Source organism: Pelecanus crispus, chromosome 8 (genome assembly GCF_030463565.1).
Source record: "Pelecanus crispus isolate bPelCri1 chromosome 8, bPelCri1.pri, whole genome shotgun sequence".
NCBI classification, from domain to species: domain Eukaryota; kingdom Metazoa; phylum Chordata; class Aves; order Pelecaniformes; family Pelecanidae; genus Pelecanus; species Pelecanus crispus.
In genome coordinates, this window is record NC_134650.1 from 26912327 (window position 1) to 26934074 (window position 21748).

The following is a 21748-nucleotide window of genomic DNA, read 5'->3' on the forward strand; positions in this document are numbered from 1 at the left end:
GAGACAGTCCAAGAATTACTGCTGTGCTGAGGCAGCTTGCGGAGTTTGACTGAAGAAAATTGACCAAAGAAGAAATAAGGGCAGACCTAAAAAGGAAGATGGAGGAAGAAGGTAATTGCTTCAGGCACCAGCACATCCCAGTTCCTGCCTACTGCCAGAAAGGTGCTGTAGTGGTTCCTGTCTCCTGTAAGCAGCACGTGCAGGACAGCAGAGTCTGGGACTGAGTGGTTGTGTAGGGTTAGTCAGCAGCATATTTGGAAAGCCTCTCTGTGGCAGGTGTGGCAGGGACAGCTCTCACTGCCACTTGTAGATCTTCACTGTCTTCTCAGTCAGAGTAGCCAGGAGGTGGGTTTGGTTCACTTCCAAGGGGCAGATATCCAGCACAGGCAGGTCAGCCTGCAGCTTCTGCAGCAAGGAGCCACTTCCAGCATCCCATAGCTGTGGGACAGAGAAGGTCAAAGGTTGCAGGATTGTCCCCTCCCATCCAAAAGAAAGCTTCCTCTCTCTAGAGAAAAGACATTCCTCGAGTTACTTACAGGACCCTTTCTCTACTTTCACACCCTGCTTGGATGGTCTTTAACAGACTCACAGCACAATGTTACTCAGACCGCCCTCTCCTCTGACCCTGACTTAGGAGCTCTCTTGCAGCCTGTTGTTCATCTTCTGCATCTGAGCTGCTTTTTCATACAAAGGGCAACCTTTCTCCTCATCTTCCCTGTCATTCCTAAAGAGCCTGCGTCCAACCCTCACAGCACTTACCACATTAGCTATCCCACCAAGTCCCTGTTACACCAGTTAACAGCACCCAGTTGTGCCAGTGTGCCCAACTGCATTCCTCCAGTGGACAACAGATGTCTACATTCCTTTTGATGGATGGGCACCACAGGCCTTGGCTAGTATTGAGTGTCCCATGCTATCGGAAAGTTACACCTGCTATAGCAAGTACAACAGACCAACCTGCACAGGGTAACGTGCATGACAGGACAATTCCCACCAAAACACATCGATGCTCTAACTGATAAGGCTTCTCTCAAGAATTGCAATAAAACCCTCCACCACAACAGAAGGAATGAGAGATACCAGGGCAGAATTAGATGCCTCATCACCAGCACACACAAAGACGCTGCCATCCTCCTCTGGGCTCTGAAAAATGGCATTCTTGGTCAGCAACTTGCAGGTGGGCCCAGCACTGAAAGTCTGAACTGGGTTAGAAGAACACACCACATCTTCAGATGCCTCTGTCAGTGGGCTGCAAGTCAGTTCCATCATCACACAACGCACACATGGGTTATTTTTACCTGCGTGGCAGAAATAAGAAAGGTAACCTTTGGAAAATTTAATTGCAGACAAGTTTTAACTTTAGGACTACAAGCAACACCACCCTGCAGCTGCCTCCTTTTGCCCTCACCCAGTTCTTATCTATGTGCAGATTCTCATTGCTCTGGCTAGGGCAGGTACATTTCTGCTGTCACCTCCTCAGCACCAAAGCTGCTGTTGAACTCAGAATGGCAATGAAAAGCGTATTGCAGATGCACGCCAATACGTACTAGGCCTGTATGTCGCGAGGCAGTGCCGTGTGCTGATCTCTGTTTGAATATCGATGCATCCTCCAGGTTCCAGTGGCAGGTGATGAGGCCGGTAGGAGTTGCCAGCTTTCCGTTCCCAAAAGCAGGCTCCTTCCAAGGTCCCAGCTAATATTCCACCGTAAGGCAGTGATGCTGAAGCCATCCGCGGCAGATAGGACAGCGATACCATGGGGCACCTGAAAGTGTGATTGGCCAGAGTCAGTGCTGCCAGCTGCAGCCATGCTGGTGTTCTGCCTCACCACTTCAGATCTCCAGTCTCTCCAACCACATTTCAAAGAAAGGGCCTAAGCAGGCTAGAAAATGGTTCTTCAAGCAAGAACCCCAATGGGTTTGTCAAGGATAAATGAAATTCAATTTAAATACTGAGCTTTATGTTTTAAAGAAGCATCAGACAGCACACATCAGATGCGTGTAAATCAGCATTTGTTTCCCTGAGTAGAAGAGATTGAAGTACCAGCATCTTGCACCTCTTTGTAATTTGGAAAAGGACAAATCAAATACTAAACCCAGCTCCAAAACAAATCCAGTTCTCCTGCTTAGGCTGCACCAGTGGGTCCATTTCTGATGACTGTGTGCCTTAAAAAGATGCAGGTGCCAAGCACTCATATTAAGTTATACATATACCATGCAGCCTTATGTGAGACTTCTCATGTCTGTGCTAAATTTGAATTTTTGAAAAAGAGATTCACATAAAACAATTTAAACTATTACAATTGCCTGTGATTTATGGAAGAAGCAGTGTTTAGCTTAATGTATATTAGCGAAGTTGAGAGGAATGAAAAACCCTTATGCCATACCTTGACTTCTGAGGAACTAGTTCCTGGACATGGGAGTTCGTGTCTCTCAAATCATATATCATGATAGAGCCATTGACCAATCCAGCATAGATGTAGTTTGTATCATCGAGGCACCAGCAGCAGCTCCAGACAGGACGGCCAGCATTGTATGTCTGCACTACAGTATTTGTTGCCAAGCTGCAGAAGAAGAGCAAAGCATTGGCCCGTTGCACAAGCATCTACTGATGAGAAAATGGCATAATTAAGGTAAGCAAATCTAGCTTTTTAAAGTCTTTAGACAGATGCATCTCTCAACTGAATTTTGAATTAACTCCTCCTTTACTCCAGACATGAAACTGGAAAATCTAGACAGAATAATCACTTGGATATTGTCAAGTGATTTATAATTCTTCCAGGCCAATGCTTCTTTTTCCAGATTGATCTTTGGAGACTGGAAAAGGAAACCTCAGAGCAGGGACTCAGCTGCCTTACTGGAAAGAGAAAGCTGTTACTTTTCTGGAAACAATTAGGAGAAGTGACTCTAGTATAATCCCATAATATCGCATATTCCGGAGATCACAGGGCTCATCTCTTCAGATTACATCTCTTATTAATTATTTCCCTCTTTTTACATGAGAGGAACAGTGCTTATGCCTCAAAAGAATCCAGTTTAAGCAAGAGTGAGATAGTGAGTGGAGTAAAGACAGTTAAAAGCACATTTATAGTGTTAATTCCTTAGAAACTCAATTTGTGGAAGGAAGAAGAGGGGAGTAGACAGAGGGGTGCAACCCCAAATAGCAGATGAAGTTGGTGTCAGATGAGAACATATTTGTCAACATAGGCTCAGCACATTGAGAACAGCAGGAGACAGAAGACAGCACATATCAAAGTAACTCTGGATATCTTTTACAACACATGGGCTTCTCCCTGGTGAAGGTGATTATGCTCAGAAGAACTCCAGAGAAGCAAGTAATTGCTCCCAGGTAAGTATAAGGGGAACAACCACAAAGACAAACCTGGCTGGGGAAAACTAACAGGGAGTTTGATATCAAAACAGTGACTGGTTAAAAACAAATGGGGGGGGCGGACACACACACCCACCACCACCAAACCAAACCACAAACCCAAAGTCATAGTCCTATTTTAAACACTTGCAAGCCAGAACAGGAGACTTAAGGACATCTTGGATAATTCCTTTTGGTAGGATGACTATGAAATCAGTAACTAGAGAAGAAAGATATAACTAAAGAGGGACTCTTCTTTCACAGGGAGACTGAAAGAAGTATGAAGATGCTGCTGAAGCAAGCACTTAACTGCCAGACATTCTGGGATCAAGCACAAAGGCAACAGGATCACAAGTTCCAATGCAGCCAGCCAGGCAGATATGGAAGTCAAGTGTCTGAGCAGATTCTGCGATGAGAAGCCACTCTCCAGATTAAACCATGAAAAAAATATCAACCTCATCAGTTAGAAATCTGACATGCTGACTTCGGCATCAGACAGTTTTGTTTACTTTTAACTAGTCTAGCAAACATTTCAACATGGTAACAGGAAAGCAACATTCTTTACATTTTTGTTGCAGGATTAAATTCTCTTCATTGCTTCACTCATGGGAAAGAACTGGGACTAATCAGTCACATGACAAACATATCCTGCCTAACCCTATACTAACTGACAGACAGATGTGCATAAAGATGTTAATATAACTCAGTAAGAATCAATCAGCCAGCAAAGTTTTGAAGCAGCTGGAGCTTAAGATTGAAAAGCAACACAGAGTAGCAAGAAAATACACTCATAGGCTGTAAATTCTACAAGGACTGGACACATTTTTATCTCAGCCTCTGCATAATTAGCCTCCAAGCTGCTGCTTTAAGTCGCTGCTAGCTCTAGAGAACCTGTGTTCCTCTAGCATGTGCTCAGTGCTGCCTACGCATTTCATATCCCAGATGAATTCCATGCTCTGCAAGAAGTTTAAAGTCAGAGAAGCCAATGTTAATGCAGGGAAGAAAGCGCCCAACCTAAATACCCCTTGTTTCTGTTTTAGGCCATAAAAGTTTCCATGCTCCAAGTCTTCCCTGTAGTAACAGAAAACCAAGCAGTCAGTAACTTTCACATTTATACATCATACTACATTCTTTCTCAACACAACTTGGCCAATCCATGTTGAATTACTTGTTTTCTACTGAATTCTCCACAGGAAAGTTGTCAGAGATAGGTAGCTCCATAACACCTCCATGTAAAGGACCTGAAAATGAGAACAAGTCTTTCTCTCTGTTAGTTCCCACATTCAGGAGGAATATATGCAGACCTGGTCTCATCTTAGCAGCATCTTTTGGAAAGCAGAATAACAAGTGCTGCAAGACATTTAGAGCGAGACTGAACAAAATCCAATCCAGTCTCTTGCACACAGCAAAACTCTGCTGGGACAGGTTGGTCCTCCCAGCAGGGCTCACCTGGTAAGTTTAAGAGTGTTGTCCAGAGCAGCAGACAGCAGCAAGCCATCTGCTCGACTGCCGAAAGCCAGTCCCCGAATCTGTTTACTATGGATGGGGATGTACTGACTGCTCTTCAGGTTGGCCACGCTCATCATCTTAACACCACAACCTGTCACAGAAGAAGGATAAAGCAGGTTATAGTGAAGCAGCATATGTGTACAACTAGCAATTCTATGCCAGAACTGCAATGTCGGTACTGAAGCCTGTGGTAGGATGAACACATAAGAGTTATTTGCTGTTCTGTATAAGAACTGCCACAAATCATGCTTTAGCTCAAATGGCAACAGGGCTAAATCCCTAAGGATCCCACCCAGCAAGAACTAACTCAATATCAGTGTTACAATTCTTGTTACAAGAGCCTGCTGCTCTTTAGCCAGTTTCTTCGAAGACATTCTTGCCTAGATAAAACACACACACAGTAGGATTACATGGCTATTTAAGACAAGAAGTGTCACTGCAAAGAATGCTTACAGCTTAACTTAACCTGTGTGCTGCAAGTCACCACAAAGCCTCCATTCAGATGCATTCCCTGGCTCCAAAAGCCAGAAAAATAAGGTTAGTTGAACGCAGAAAGTAATTTTGTTATGCCTAGATAAGGCATATTAATCTCCAGATGATTAACCAAATAAAGTAAGTTTCATCGTTCAAAAAGCATTGAAGTACTTTGCAAATAAACTCTCTCAGACTCCTAATGCTACATCCATTTCACTGAAAAAGCAAGTTGGCGCTGGTCCAGATGTCAGGTCACTTGCTCCTGGCCATAACTGACAGAAACAGGGCTGCCCATGACTCCTTGGCTTCCTATTTCCTCACTGGGAAACAGTGCTCCTATAATTCATATTAAAAGTTTTTTGCTTTTAGTTTTTCTTTTCTTTTTTAAAAAAGTATTAACAAATCAGCTGCATGTGGATCAATCCACCTACAATTTGGGGAGCAATGTTTCTCACTCAAGCACTGGAAGTTTCTCCACATGCCCTAGTGCGCTGGCCCCTTCTTTTAGAAGGCCCACCTCTGCAAGGAGTACCAGACATACTTTTTACCTTCTTGTGGATGTGGCACTTCAGCAGAAGAGCCAGAGACCCTCTGCTAGGATTCTGCCACAGAAGTGATGGGGGAAACAAGCTACTTCACTAGGCACTCATTACCAATGCAGGGGCCAGATGAACTACAGGGAGTCTTATGAGTATTCCCAGTTTACAAGGCACATGCGAAGGTCAAGCAAGGAGAAGGGGGGGAGCAGGGAGCAAGTAGAACACACATGTAACTTTCACCTATGAACCCCCAAATCTTGACTTACCAGGAATAAAAGTAGACTGTGGAGAAGGCTGTGATACCACGAGACAACTCAGTGAGTCACAGTATGCCATTACCCTGCAGTTCCCAGTCTGAGACACCACAAAAACCTTTTCCAAGTGGTACTTGCGCTGGCTTTGGCTGGAGGGAAGGCTGCCTGGGAGGCGGGCACGGGAACTGCCAGGTTGCTGAGAAGCATTCACATTGTGCTGAGCCACCAGAGCCTTCAGCTCCTGCAAAGAAAGATACCCAAAGAGCTTTAATGCGTCACCGGTGATGTAACCTACCATGCTATCTGTTCCAGATGCTCCAACTGTACTTGTTCTCAGATAAAGGAGGGAGAATATGGTCCAATTTTCATGCTGTTCCTGAAATGCTGGATTTCCAAGTCCACTTGCTATGACAGTGAGCAACAAAAGCATTCAAAATGCTATGCAAGTTCTGGCAGAATGTACTCAAAGTCTGTTATTGTATGTATTAGACCCTGTGAGAGAGGACTCTTGGACAACACATAAAAGCCAGTAACAATTATTACCAGATCAATGCTGTTTAGAAAAGAATGAACTGCCAAGTATTACATGCAGCTAAACCACAAGCGAAAGTCAATTAGAACCATTTTCCAGAATTTCCAGAATACCCCATAAAAAAAAAAAGCCCGAATTTCAACATAACGGGCATTGCAGGAAACAAGTCAGTCTATTTAATGAAGATGACTCTGTTCTTGTAAACCCTGGGCAGCAAATTCCAGGAACAACACAACTCTCAAGAGCACCAGCCCTATTTTCCGCTACCTCCTCCCCCCTCTTCCTCCACCTCAACTGATGAATGCTCAAGGATGCTCAGCAGAGACACAGCCAAGGACAGCTTCCGTCAGCAACAAGGTATTCCTAGAATTCCTCTTTCCACAGAGATCATCAGGGGTGAGGTGGGTATGCACTGGCATATTGTGAGTCTACTAAAAATGCCCCCCAAAAAAGCATGTTGACCAACTTCTTGTAATCCAAGGGCAAAAACAGGCAGTACAGAACCCCAGGGATATTAGAGGGAATGTATATATTAAGAAAATTGCTACTTGCTTTCTGTTGTCTGAGCAACATAGATTATGCTTCAAATACTATGTAATTTTTAAACAATCAAGGGCCACAAGAGTGATATTATGAATGTATTAGTAGATTGCAAGCTAGCTTCAGTATTGAACTAGCCACTACTATTTAACTCACATCTAAGCAAAGGCAGCAGTTCTCAGAGGCAAGATCAAAGATCAAGCTCTACATTAATAGTTATCATCAAGACCTATAACTTTTGGAAACCACTCAAGAGGAGAATAGTTCTGGTATTTTACAGAGGTCTGATCTGTTTTGCATCAAGCTCATTGCAAATTCACCAAGGGAATAAAAATCGAAGCTGAAGACTCAAGACGATCCCATTGGAGCAAGCAAAGACCAAACAACCTGGGGAGGAAGAAGAGGTGTGGGGGGTGCCAGGATGCTTATGATGGAAGCTATAGCTTTGGGCTTAGAGTAAGCGGTCAGTGAAAACACAGGTAACCTAGAAGAAAGTTACTTTTAATCAAAGATTTAATAAACTCATTATTTCTAAAAGGCAGGAGGATACCACCACCACTGAGGGTCAGAAGAAGTTAAAATTATTTGTTGATCTGGGGAGTTTATGAAACTCTCCTTGTCACCTGCACTCAACATTCAACTTTTACACAAGTTATTAAAAAGGAAACCAGGCAATTAAAACCACAAGGATTAGTCGTACAATGTTTACATTTAAACACAATGGACAAACCCAGCAGAATCAAGAAGTCTTACTGGAGACACATTACCAAGGTGATTAAAAATGTTGCACTGCAGAACAAATTCCACTAATTGTGCTCAAAAGAACACTCTTCTGGTAGCGTAAGCCTATACCTTCCTTTAAGATGTCTGCAGACTTTTCCTGATGCCTGGTGTTGACTCAGGGCCTCAAGGGCACACTTGTCTCTCTGCACACACTATGACTGCCTCCTAGATTTCAGCGTGCCATTGTAGTGATGAACACACACAGTCACGTAGGTTGGGGAAAGAAGAGGCTATACAGAAGTGTTCCTGAGGAGTATGCATGAGAAGTAGAAGCAGGAGAGCACAATGAATAGGAAAGGAAAGCCACCAGCTACAAGAATTTCAGAACAGTTTTCTTTTGAGTATTAGTATACAGTCTTAATAGCCGATATGAAGCTTTAAAGACAAAGGCAGTTATCAGATGACTGTCACTCGCTGGCTGTGCTCCCACAGAAGTCATACCTGCTGTCTTGCACTACACAGCCTCAGCCTTGCATTTAATAAACACGACTGTACAACCTCAGGCTACGGTGCAGCACTACAGGCATTCCACCTTCCTTTGGTTCAGGTTCAAATTCAGTCAAAGGGACACAGAGCATTATTTAATTGGCTTCACTATAACAGCTGAATGAAATACCAGGTTTTACTTACTTCTTCTAGATCTTCCCCAGACATCAACTGGGGGTGAACACAAAGATGAAAGACTTTTACGCAATAAAACCATTAACCTAAAATTTTTCTAAAGGTGTTAGTTTCACAAATTTTTATTGATATTCTGCCATCCAATTGTTTTTGGATGCTCTGAAAATCCTATTTAAAAAAGCTTTTCCAATACATTGAGCAGTATAAACTGACCTCTGCAAGGCTCACAATTACACTTGCTTTCTTCTCTACAGCAGCATGCAATCTCCTGTCATTTCCCTGCCAGTCCTCCCTTTACTGCTCCATATGCAAACAGAGCTACCGTTTCCCACTTGCAAAAATGAATCTCCTACCCCAGTTGATCAGTGGTATCAATGTCAGAAGGCAGACATGGTTTGCTTATTGTTAGCCAACTTTTATTGAAAATTTTGGCAGATTCAGAAAGAGTGCTGCAGTAGCTCATGTTTGATTCCCAAGTTCTTTGTGCTCACAAAGGAAAAGCTTCAGGCAAAAGTAAAGCTTCAGTAGCACTGCTTCCAAAATGCAAGTCTGAACCTGCCATGCAGTGTGCAGCATATAGCTCAGCACAGCACATGCTGCAGGGTTTACATGTAGAAACACCACTGTTGAGAGCTTTCTTCCAGAGTTTTAGTTAGCTACCTACCCTCTCTGCCCTCAACTTCCTTTCCGCATATATTTTCATATAGCTAAAGTCTTAAAAAAACATCCCTTTTCTAGCCTCAATCACCTTAAATATTTCAATAACAAAGTACAATGGACAAAAGTAGGGAAAAATGCATACAAACCTAAAAAAGGTCATAACTACTGACATGACTGCTGATGAGGCACAGCTCTCAAGCACTTAGAAACAAAAAAGGGTTCACATAATGACTTTTGGGGGGAAACCGATGGTATTTGCTTTCTGTAAGACTTCAGACACCAAGGTTCGTATGCAACCAATGAACATCATAACTATTTCAATAAAGTTCTGTGCAACTGAACTTTGCCATACTGAATGTCTCCCTGAGCATATGGACACTTCACGCATTTCTTTTGTAATCCTACAGCACTTTGTTTTCTATATTGACTTACAACTTTGATTGCCAATTAAACACGTTTTCTGGTGCCATCAGTAACATTGCTTGCTGAAAGGACCAGGGCAACAGACTCAAGATGTAACAAGGCAAATTCAGATTAGATGTTAGGAAAAAAGATTGCTCAATGAGGATGGTCAATGAGATGTCCAGAGAGGCTGTGTGATCTGCTTGCATACACTCAACACCTGGCGTGACAGTGCCCTGAGGAACCCAACCCAGCACTGAAGTTACTCAACTAGGGTCCCTTCCAACCTAAACGATTCTATGCAAGTAGTTGCTTTACTAGATGACCTCTCATAAGAGAAGGAACTCATTAGACACATGCTCAAAATACAATCAAACAACTTAGACTTATTCCAGACTTCGTGCTGATTTTCTGCTCCCCAGCAAATTGTTTTACTTTCAGTTTATTCATAGTATAAACAAGCACCTTAAAATTGCTTCCAGCATTCACATTAACCACTACAGGACAGTGATGAATGCAGTATAAATACTGAAACAGAGCTTAAAGAACACAGGGTACTTAATCTTTGTAACACGCAACTTCAATTCAGTTAGACTGGATACTCTATCATTTAACACCAGAACTGCAGGAAGACATTATGGACGTGCAGTTTTATCTTATTCACATTTTTCTAAAGAAAAATGTGAAAGTGGACCAATTTTCTTATTAGCTCTGATGAGTGTACAGCTTCATGCAAGAATTTAGGCAAGCAATTTATGAAGCCTTATCTTACATCACACAGGAAGACTTCAGCAAAGAGAATGTTGCTTAATGTACAGACATGAATAGCCAAGGCTATAAAAAAAATCCAGAAGTAGAGAAAAGCAGAAAATTAAGCGAGTTACTAGACAGTGAGAGATGAGATATAATCTACTTCATACAACAAAAAAGTAGCAAACTGGCTGTAAAACAGGCTATTGGAAAACCTCGCATTGGTGCAACATGCCAGATTACTGGTGCTTCCAACTGTGAGTTAAGTCCACAATTTATAGGAATCCTGCAAAAGCAGCTGTGATGGGTTACAAAACACTACAGTATTGCATGAGCCAGACAAGAAGCAGTGATTTAGCAACCAGTCATTTATTTTCAGTAATTTGTATTCTAAGGGGACAGAGGTGCCTCTTAGCAGCTGTTCAGCCCATGCATACAGCCTACCCTATTGACAGGACAGGTCTCATGGTACCAGAAGGTGCTTAAGCAGAATGCTGACTGACCTTCACAAAAAAATTAGGGTTTCTTGGTTTTTTTTTTTTTTTTTTTCTTTTCTTTTTGCAAATAGCCATACCTCTTCACAAACTAGTTCTCAAAGGCTCTTGACTAACAGTAAACCTGTACTGGGACTTATTATTACTAGTAGAGATTTTCAAAGCTTATTTTGATGTAGCTAAGAGAGATGAGGAGAATAAGTTTGGTGCTGTATCGCCAGGCCTTTCCAGGCACCACAAAACCCGAGGAGGAACCTGCAACATCAACAGCCAAAAAACTCTACTGCTAAGCCGTACTTGCAACTTTGATTAAGTCTTAGATACACACACACAAAATAGAAAAAGAAAAAAAAGAAGCAGCAGTGTTAGGTAGTATACATGAATATGCCAGCCTGGGATGTTTAGGATACTCCTGATGGATTCACCAATTGAGTATACTAAATCTTGCCACTTATTAAAACTGGAAGCTTGTCTTCTCTCCTCTAAGGGAACATGCAAAAGACAGGCTGAAGAGAAAGGGAATCCTCTGTGTATTAGTAGTGTGAGACTCACCTGAACTTGCTTGCGGAGTTTGCTGCATTCATCTGTCAAAACCTGCAACTGGAGACGGCTCTGTGCAGATTCCAGCTCTGCCTGTCTCCGTAACATCTGCTCCTTTTCTAAAGAGCTGGAGGAACGAGAGAAAAGCAATCCTTAGGACTAGGTATTACACTAGGATGCTTCTCTGGGCTGTCTACTCCTACCCCCAGAATTCATCCCAACACAAGCCCTGTTCAGGTAAATTAAAATGTAACAGAAAATCTGGTACCACACTCACCCAGCACATTCACTTTGAGATGTTCTCGCTTATGCAATTGTACCAAATGACTCACTCAAGTATTGTTCCATAGAAACAACAGCCTTTCTCCTCACCCTCACCAAATGTGCTAATTTAGAAGAATGAAAGAGAAATCAGGGTTTTTTTTCTACAGAAACAGTTTAGCAAATTCTATACCATCGATGTCCGTGTAATATACCATGTCAGTAATACAGCAAGTATTGTTGTATTATTTTGAAACAAGCAAGCTTGTTTCTACTACCAGTAACTAATTTTGTATTTCAGGAAATACAGCTGTATCAGAAATAGACAGATATACATAAATTCTCTGTGAATGTCCATATAGAAGCCATACTTACTACCTCACCTTGAGCCTAAAAGTGCATGCACACAATTTAGAGGCAGTAGTTTTGATAATATACTTCAATTTTTCTTTCAGATATGCTTTACATATGAAGGAATAGTTAAGAGGGGGAAGAATCACCAGTATTAAAATTATCTGCACATTTGGTCTATAATGTTGACCACTGCATTCTGCACTTTGAAAGCTGCAATATTCCAGTTATTTCAGTAGTTCAGGTGCAGGGAGATCTAGCTTGCCTAAGTACCTTCTAAATACACAGACCTACCCTCGCATGTTTACCAAGCACAGAATTCTGGCATTTCCCTATAGTGTCTTCGCACAATTTTTTTGCTGCAGAAGAAACAGGTGAAATGCTTTATTTAGCCACCTGAAACACATTGTTTACACAAGTACCCAGAGCCTGAAGGCTGGCTTTTTTGAATGTGAGGAAAAAACCCCATGATCTTAAACCTAATTCAAGCCTATGCACAAACAATATTGATGCATGCATCAGTGTTTACATTTGTCCTCCACTTGTGGCTGTGTGCCACAAAGCAGCCAGTGCCAGCAACTTAACTGGCTGACAGGCAGTCATTGCTGTCTGTCTCCCAACAAAAACAGGAGGCAGAGGAGGTGTAGGGCAAGTGGGGAAGGGCTGCAACGAGATTGAGACACAAGCAGCAGTTAGAAAAGTACCTCTCCATGAGAGATAACAAGATTTAAACACCCAAATGCCTTCTGTGCTTTTGAAAAAAAAAATCTTATTTATCATTTGTTTTGCAGTGTCAATCCAGTAAAAGTGTGATCCTTCCAAAGGTATAGTTCAAACACCATCAGGCAGTGGCAATCTGGACAGAAGAGATGTTTTCCCTTCATGACAGTTACTCCTCAATCATTTCTCATTAATAATTACCAGGATAGTGAGGTTTCTGTTGAAAGACTGCATTGAAAGAACAGCAGTATAGTTAGAGACATGTGAGGATGACCCCAATTAAATTCTATTCACTACAAGATTCAGAACTCAGATATCTGCAGCCTTTTAATTTCAGAACAGTATCTGTGACAGCATCTTCTGAAAAGAAATTAGTCCCCATTTTCATACCTGCTTTTCCTTTTTTCAGAAAAAAAAGCGCCTACATTTAAGTTGGAGGGGGAAGTAGAGTCATAGTAATGCTTGACCTTTTGTAAGTAAAGCTACATGAAGAGTTTGACAAAGCAGGATGGGAAGTGATTCATATAAGATATTATTCTGTTTAATGCATGCAGAGAAGATGGCACAAAAGGTCAGCTATTCACCCTCCTTGCATTTCTAACTATGCCTCACTTTTCTCATCTAATGATGAATTAGCAATATATGGCTTTTTGGCAACAACTCTGCATGTTCTCCCATGATGACATTTCAGGATACAGCACAAGATAACTTTTGCTATTTCAATGCCACAAAGTGCAGACTCAAGAATTTTGTCCCAAAAGAAAATTCTCCTTCCAGGTTAGACATGTGCGACCCAGCAAGGCCTTGGTTTGTTAAGTCAGCCATACTCATGATAATCCACAAGGGAATACACAAATTGCTTTAGACAACACAGCAAATTAAAGCAAGAAGTAGAAGCCAGACTGCAGCTTTCAATGGCACACGGTCAATGAGGTCATACCTTTACATGGAGGCTCCATACCTTTTCATGCGTTCCTGTTCACTGGTATCCAGTGTTTTCAAAGTACGAGCATACAGGATCACAATGTCAGAACGTTTTGCTTTCTTATTGCACTGAAATAAAAAGACAAGTTCAGTTCTTCTGCAAGAATTTAACTATCCAAACTATGCATCCCTACAAGTTGCTAGGCATTACTTTGAAAAATCCTTACAGCTTTGAAGGGAGGGGTTGTCTGCTTGAAAACAAGTCCAGAAGAACACAAACATACCACAGCATGTCTGCAAGACATTCCCTCATACAGACACCAAAGCTCTAACTGGGGCTACAGCAGTTTAGGTCATGTATCTTATTGCACCTTTAATAATGCATCTCCTTGCTTCCCACTAAATTTGCTCTGCTAAAGCACCAGCAATGCAGCATGGTCAGGTAAGTTCCAGGGACAAAAAACAACCAACCAAACAAAATAAACCAACAAAAGAAACCCCACCCAGACAAAGGCCAGGGCAGGGGGAAGATATCTAAAACAAAACACCAGCTCAACTTCTATTTTGAAAACATCAAGACTGGCTGCTTGGCCAACAGACAAGGATTTGGGAACGACTGAGTATACTCCCAAGTCTGTTATTTACGTACTATATTCCTTTGATTAAATCCTATAGGCCCAAATCCTTAAAAACATTCCAGTGTCAGTATGAAACAGACAACCCACTGACTTCAGTGATAACATGGGGAGTCAGATAGTTTAATAATTTTGTACCTCTGGCTGTGCCCATTTAGTACTTTAGATTCACCTTAAAAAGAAAGGATAATACCTCCCTGAGTTGGGACTTGGAAGAAATTATGGCATCTGCAAGCTTACTGTTTTGCAAATATACTTTGTGGATCAGAAAAGAGGTAGTGAATACGTGGATCAAGTAACCTCCACTGAACATTAAATTACTATGTGTGCTTAAAATGCGGACTTCTCTATTATTTAGTAGCATGAAGATATTGCAGGCAACAGTTTCAGATCAGACAACCACCCCTCCCTTCATAAAGAACTGCTTTGCAGAGCAGTAAGGGGCTTTCCTGGCAGCCAGTAGCTGTCACTGGCAGGATCAGAAATGCTGCAATTTCACAGTAACTTGCACTCAAGCCACTTAGTATACAGTGCTACACACAGCAACTCTGTGCTATTCAGTTAGAGAATGCCCAGCCTCAAAGGACAGTGACTGAAAATGAAGGGAAGATGATTTAGCTGCAAGGTTCTCTCCAGAGCAAGAAGTTCTCCCAGAAGTTTTCAGTAATTCAGTAATCACTGTAAGAAAAAGAGGGAGCAAGCACCTCTTACGAGTTGTTAGGGTTCAACAGGAAAGCAGTCACAAAATTCCAAAGAGCAAAGATGCTGGGAAGGTCTCTGAGAATTCTGTCTGGGCCTGGAGTGGGTGAAGAAAAGCTTACACAGAATTGACAGGGATAAGAAAAGTAAGGTTTGGGACTTTGCTATGGCAACAGTGATTCCTTAGGTTTAATCACAGTGCACATCAACAGGAAGTTTCTTGTTGAGAGGAGGGAATCCTACACAAAGTCAGGCAAAACCATGGAAGCTCTCAAAATGACAAAGCCAAAGAAATCCTGGGCTTCCAGCCACCGACTCAAAAAGCTGCAGAACTGAATCCTATTTACAAGGTACTCTGACCTATTTTTTGTCAACATTCCTTTCCGGAGAAAAGGAATAAGGAATGGAAGCACATCACAGAGAAATGTAGACCTAATCAAAAGAAATCAGTATTACCCATGGAAACAAAACTGAAAAGAGCACCTTAAAAAGCAGATCCACCACTTGCAAATGGACATTAAAGGATGCAACTAGTTTCTCAGTTCACTCTCTGCAAGCTACCTAAACAACCTGATCTGCTTAAAGACTGCAAAAGCAGATGCAGTTCAAAACAGAAGATTAACCGACTGAAAACAGTTCCAAAACAGATTTCTTGTCCAATAACATATTCTTTATGCCTAGTTAATTGCTTCTATGAATCTGTCTGCCATTCCCACACTCCAGGATCACAGTGCAGTGTTCTGAAACCAATTACAGATTTAGCACTTGAATTCTCAAACTTCTGAGTTGCTACTCACAAATGCTCTACTTCAGGAGAAAAATTCAAGTCAGAATCCTCCCTTTAAAGCAGTGCTAGTTGTTCTTGGCCTAGTTACATCAAAATAATGGTGATTTTTGTTATTTCTGACAGCAGGCAAAGGTGGATTCTTCATGCAGCAAGTGGCTGCAATAGCTATGGTGCTCATGCCTGCAGCAGAAATTACCCGATAGCAAGTCCTTTCCAGTGCACATAAATGTCCATTTTACCTGGGGGCACTTCCCCGCCTGTCCCTTTAGCCACCTTTCAATGCATGTGTAACCAAATAGGTGCCCACACCGCAATGCTGAGAGACGGTGGTCCCCTGCATTGGTCCACTGCTCAAAGCAGATTGCACAGGTATCCCCTTCCTCCTCATCCAGCGGTGCAACAGGAACTGATGGTTCCAGTTTCTTTAGTGGAGTTCTCTAGGATTAAAAAAAAAATGCAACTTTTTTTAGACAAATGCAGCATTTACCATATTTACCCTGTCTCCTAAAGCATTTAGGTCACCTTACCTGCTCTTGCTGGACTTCAGCCTCTTCATGACTTCCATGTTCTGCAGAAGCTTGAGATGGCTCTGCTTGGACCTGACTGGAAGCTAAAGAAAGCACTGCTTAAATGAACTGATACATAACAGGGGGAGAGATTTCTCCTCCACTTGATCTGAAATCATCGGGGCATAAGGGAAGCAATGCAACAACAGCACACGTTACATACAAATCTTCAGATCAGCATCCTGGGTACTGAAGGTCAGGCAGTCTGCGTGTAAGCACTTCTAGTCATCAACAGAGCACTAAAGAACTTTATGTTTTCATTTATAGAAAGCAGCAGAATTTAAGTGAAAAAGGAGAGGTCTTAAAGACAACCACTGTTATCAGGATTTTCTGACCTCCTGGAAACAAGCGTATCTGCATACAGGTCTATAGTTAGGCTGATGTAAGGTTACACCCCTGCATCATTATGCCCAGAGAGAAACAGACACCAATATGCAGCAGTTATTTTGCCAAAGGATCTAAGCATGCATATTTCATTGCCAAGAAAGCTTTACCATATGCTATCTGTCCATTCACCCTGACTTAAGCAGTTTTCCAGCTGGTAGTTACCCAAACTATCAATTCTGCTGGGCCATATGTTTTTGTGGTGGGCCTCTGTTAGCCCTTCTGTTGAAGCATGGGCACACAGAAACGCTATGTTTGTATTACTACCACTAGCATACTAAAAAAGGAGCAGAAGTCACTGTCTCCTCCCATCTCCTGACAAAACAAAAGTTACTAGTCATGGTTAGTATTCGAGGCAGATATTCTTGATCCAGTGGAGAGGTATCACCTAACCCTGGCTAATATCAATAAAGTTTTCAGCCTCTGTGGTTCAGGGCTAAACAGGAACCAGTGGCTTATATAAGCAAAAAAGACAAGGGGATTCCAGAAAACCCAACAGAGAGCATATGTTCACACAATATTAGACAGCACTTAGCAGCTTGAGCTCCTGTCACGTGTAAGACTAGCTCAGAGCAAGCAGAATGATTCTGTTCAAAAGACATGTCATAGATGTACCCTCAAGAAAAGGTGTCAGAGTGGGCTGACCAACCAAAACCAAACCTAAGGGCAGAGAGTGAAACATAAGGACATTCCTTAGAGACTGAATTCAGTTTAAAAAAAAAATCTTGTTCTCATATTCTCTGGGCATCAATAACCTTGAATAGCAAGTTAACTATTTGTCATTCTTACATAAACTGCGTCTGTTCATCCCATACAATGTCACTGAAGTGCGTGACAGCCTGTGAACATGAGTATGGATAACGGATTGCAAGCCAGAAAAAGCCGAGGAAAGAAAAAGACAAACAAAAAGCCCACTGTCCTAAGTATCGCTACAGCCTCAGCTAAGTGTTACAAGTTGTTACAGGAATGAAAGGAAAACTCTAAACTGAAGCAGACTGACATTGCAAATAATTAAAAAAATACTGAATCAGATCCTTCTCTGAAAACTGAAAGCACTGCTGATGTCCAGAGATGTGACTTGATGTCTTCAATAATACTCCTTAATAATATATAACAGCGGAAGTGTGCTAAGTAATAATCTTTAAATCTGAAGTTATTCTGAGCATTTCCAGGATTATTTACAAGCAGCAGCCTGCAAATAGCAAAAAGATGGTATTTAACATTACAGTAGCAATCACCCATTGCTGCTACTGCTCTCAGGAACTGCTTGCCAGAAAGCCTTGTGGTAGCAACCTGCTCCTGTCAGTTGTGGGCATAGCACACAGCTTAGCACCGTCTGTTGTGAAGCTCAAAAGGATTTCCCCACTGAGTTTTGAAGCAGCAAGATGAGTTTCAGAAACAAGTCTCTACACAGCTCAAATATAGCACAAACCTCCTGAGCTAGCTGCTGGAGGTGTCTCCTGGGCTGATGGCAACAACGGTGCTGCAGCCTCCACTGCTTCCTCCTCCTCAGCAGAAGTGCTGCTGTCAGAGTCACTCACTTCTACTGTTTCATCTGAGCTGTGTTCCTGGCTATCCCTCGCAATACGCAAGGGCTCCAGATGTGGAACTGGTCCTGTAGCTGGCTCTTGGGTCCTGCTGAGTTGAAAGTAACTGTCCAATGCTGTCCTAAGTCCAGAAAAAGCAAGAAATAAAAGCCACAGTTATTTCAGGTAAACTAGAGACTCGGCATGTTTCTCCACACTTGTCTGCAGCAGAATTCCTAGGCTCTGACTGCAATAGGAAGGTATCAAAGTTTAAAGACAGACCTTCTCTGGTAAGAGGAGCAATCTCATACAACTGCCCACTTTATGAACAATCAGTGCTATCATACAGCAACCATGCATTTTGCTCTGCTCAGAGAAAATCTCCTTCTCCTTACAACAATGATATTGGGGTGGGGTGATAATGGGGTTGGAGAGAAGAAAAGCAAAAGAGTATTGTTCACTGATAGCCTAAGGAACTCCTAATTGGTACCTCCAACCCTAATTCAGACCTGGTTCCCTTAGCCACTGGCAATATTAGATGCACAAGGCTTGTATCAGAGTCTCACTCCATTGACTGCTTTGTACGTAGTCTTTCTGCTTTCCCTCTTATTTTCTACTGGAACTTCATCCCTGGATAGAAACACATACCCCCCCCCCGCCCTCCCCACATCAGTTCAGCTATCATCTCAATTATCCTTCAGATTCAAAGCAGAAGCTTGTCAGGTTGCCTTCCAGCCCCAAGAACTACAGTGACCTTCACATGCAATCCAAGGGCAAACAGTACAGTTATGTTTAATCATCTGGGAGCAGAGGAGTTCTTAATCTCACTGAATTTAAAGGCAATGCTCCAGGTAATTGTAATTTCACCCTTGGCTTTTACAAAAGTTACAAAGATGAGACAAAACCCAAACAAACCAGAAACTGGGATTTCTTTCTGGCTGGAGAGCATCCCCACTCATCACCCTTTAAACCCACCACAAATGGTATTAAACACAGAATTTTTACTTTCTTTGCCTGGAGGTAACAAAAAAAAAACCAAACCCACCACCACCAAACCCACAAACCCCTACAGAAAAATATTAGTTTGCATGTTTGTGAAAGTTTCTGCAGCAATTGTCACCAGAAAACCTAATCAGGCAATCCCCAAATCAGAGGTGAAGTGCAAAACAGAGCATAAGCTCCTTTGAGCTAAATGCTGGCTGGAACTGCCAGGAGTCAGCACTGCTGCAGGGAGCACCAAGAGGAAGCTGGCAGAGCAGAGGGAACGGTGCAAGGAGAAGCTCTGCAAGCAAGATGGAAAGCATACAAGGGCTCAGAAGTCAACACCACCACTGCCAACATAAGAAACAGGGGGATTCACCTAACAAGAGCAAAGATCCTGCCAGAAGAGATCAGAAAGCACTGTATCATTATTGAACTTAAACGGTATGTAAGCTGCTCAGAATTTGGCCACAACCACACACCTGGACTGAGCTGGGCTCTATAAGCCAGGAAGCAAGGCAGTTTTAAACTGATGCCAGACTTGATAAGAGTGTACTTCAGACCCAGTTTCATTTCTGGTTTACCTGACACTGACAGTCCTCTGGGAACCACCAATTCTCTGTTGCCTGCGAGCTCTCCTCACTCGCGGATGCTGCATGACCTGTGGCACAGGCAATGGCTGATACAGATCAAATGCTCCTCGTAGCCTTTGCAGTCCATTGAGAGTGGAGGCAGGACTCAACTGTGGGTCAGGCTCAGCAGATGCTTCCCTTGTTGCACCAGTATTTGGTATGACAACAGCGTCATCAGCAGGAAGAACTGTAACGCTGCCGCCGCCTCCTTCACTGAGCACTGGAGCATGGGACGACAGTGCTGTGTGACCAGAGTGCTCTGCGGGAAGCATCCTGAAGTTCTCTACCGAGTAACCAGCCGCTGGCTGGAGATCAACTTCCATCTCTTCTTGAGCCATTTCTGCAAAGAGTTGAAGAAAACAACTAGTATTTGCAAGTCTGCACCCTGCTTCTAGCTTGACAGTGGCCAAGAATCAGGTGCTGCAGTTGGTGACTACAAAAGCCTTTAGAATTCAGACTTGAGAGACAATTTCTGCTTTTGGCTTAGACATGCACAGAGCTAAACCATCTCAAGTCAATACAGGTATGTGAGCTGGCATAGCAGGCAGCACCCTGCCAGAGTCCTGGACTCGAAGTCTTTGGCTCAACAGCAGCTAGCACCAAAGACACATTGCAAAATTAACTTAAGTAAGCCTTTGGATGAATATGGAACGTTAAGGATTTCTTGCTGGCATCATTTACTTGCCAGTAAATTCATGTGGCTCTTGGAGAACAGAGTTTGGAAATATTCTAGAGATTCTCCGTGGTAAGCAGCACTGCACTAACACCCACTCATACAGCTAGAAACAAGTTCTACAATGCCATCCTTTGTCCATTGCATAGCTCTTAGAAGGTGGGTTTATTTTCAAGTTTCTTCAAATAAAATTCCATTATGGTAACAGATCACTGTGACCCTTTCCCACAGCTCACTTAACAGGCCTTTCAGTTACTTTATATTCACCAACACCATGCCAACCCAGAAAGGCTATCACAACAGAACCCACAACTGAGACATTATAGGTAGCGAGTTACTTACAGCATCAGCATTTGTGGATCCATATTCAGCCTGAGACTAGATAAACAGGAAATTTGCAGTAAAACCTCACATATATTATTATTTAAGGATGGTTGTCCTGCAAACATCTTTGGGATAAAGATTTCAGCTTACCTCCTAAACAGAAGTACCACCTTTGGTTTGGAAGAAAAACAGAGACAGTCTGTGCATTCCTAATTATTATGCTGTCAGCCACCAAATTAGAGCACTTTAGTCGCCCTGTTCTACACGTAGTCTTACAACACAGAAAAGTTAAATATTATTTCATTAATTGAATAAATAAGTGTGCCAAAAAATAATAAATAGTTCTTTTTTGGAGGAGGTGTGTGGGTTAAATTCTGCAAGCTGCTGAAGGTCATTCACATTCTCAGAAAATACTTAGGCAATCATAAACCCGAAAGACCTTAGGAATTGTAGACCTTTAGCATTACTGAAGAGCGCAAAGCACACACCAAAACTTATTAGGCTAGGCACTAATGCACTCTGTGCAAACAGAGCAAAGGCTTCTTTTAGTACAAAGAATAACTAGAAAACGTATGCTAGAATTACTAGAAGGGGATGTACTAATGCTCACATATTTTTATAAACCTTTTAAGAAGTTCTAACCTACAAATCACCTTATAATTCTTGTCCTAATTACCAATTCAGCCACGTTAGGCCAAAAATAGGTAAGAGCCACCTCCCAGCAGAAGAGTCATACAGTCAAGATATAATAACATTCAACGATTAAGCACTACTTCTCTAGCACTAAACTCACATTCATGATAAAACTGCCACCTATAAGC

At 42.2% G+C, this 21748-nt stretch overlaps 1 protein-coding gene across 1 annotated transcript; it reads right to left on the reverse strand.

Annotated features, from left to right (window-relative positions):
• Positions 1-250: 250 nt before the first annotated feature.
• On the reverse strand, positions 251-20268 carry RFWD3 (ring finger and WD repeat domain 3). The gene is made up of 12 exons (XM_009483730.2): positions 19883-20268; positions 18224-18459; positions 16369-16451; positions 16081-16278; positions 13758-13849; positions 11477-11591; positions 6155-6383; positions 4816-4966; positions 2384-2560; positions 1548-1762; positions 1081-1298; positions 251-438 (listed from the first exon to the last, which is right to left on the reverse strand). Exons 1-12 carry the CDS (start codon positions 20266-20268, stop codon positions 295-297), a joined length of 2244 nt encoding a protein of 747 aa, XP_009482005.1. The 3' UTR covers positions 251-294.
• Between the last annotated feature and the right edge of the window lie 1480 nt (positions 20269-21748).

What these genes read in the sequence shown, in the direction of transcription:
- RFWD3 (XM_009483730.2), bottom strand. Translation starts at nt 20,268, where the DNA reads ATGGCTCAAGAAGAGATGGAAGTTGATCTCCAGCCAGCGGCTGGTTAC. An exon ending in CAGAGGACTGTCAGTGTCAG is followed by an intron (nt 18,460 to 19,882) that starts GTAAACCAGAAA and finishes TTCTGGACTTAG; the next exon opens with GACAGCATTGGACAGTTACT. An exon ending in AACTCCGCAAGCAAGTTCAG is followed by an intron (nt 6,384 to 11,476) that starts GTGAGTCTCACA and finishes CTTTCTTTGCAG; the next exon opens with GAGCTGAAGGCTCTGGTGGC.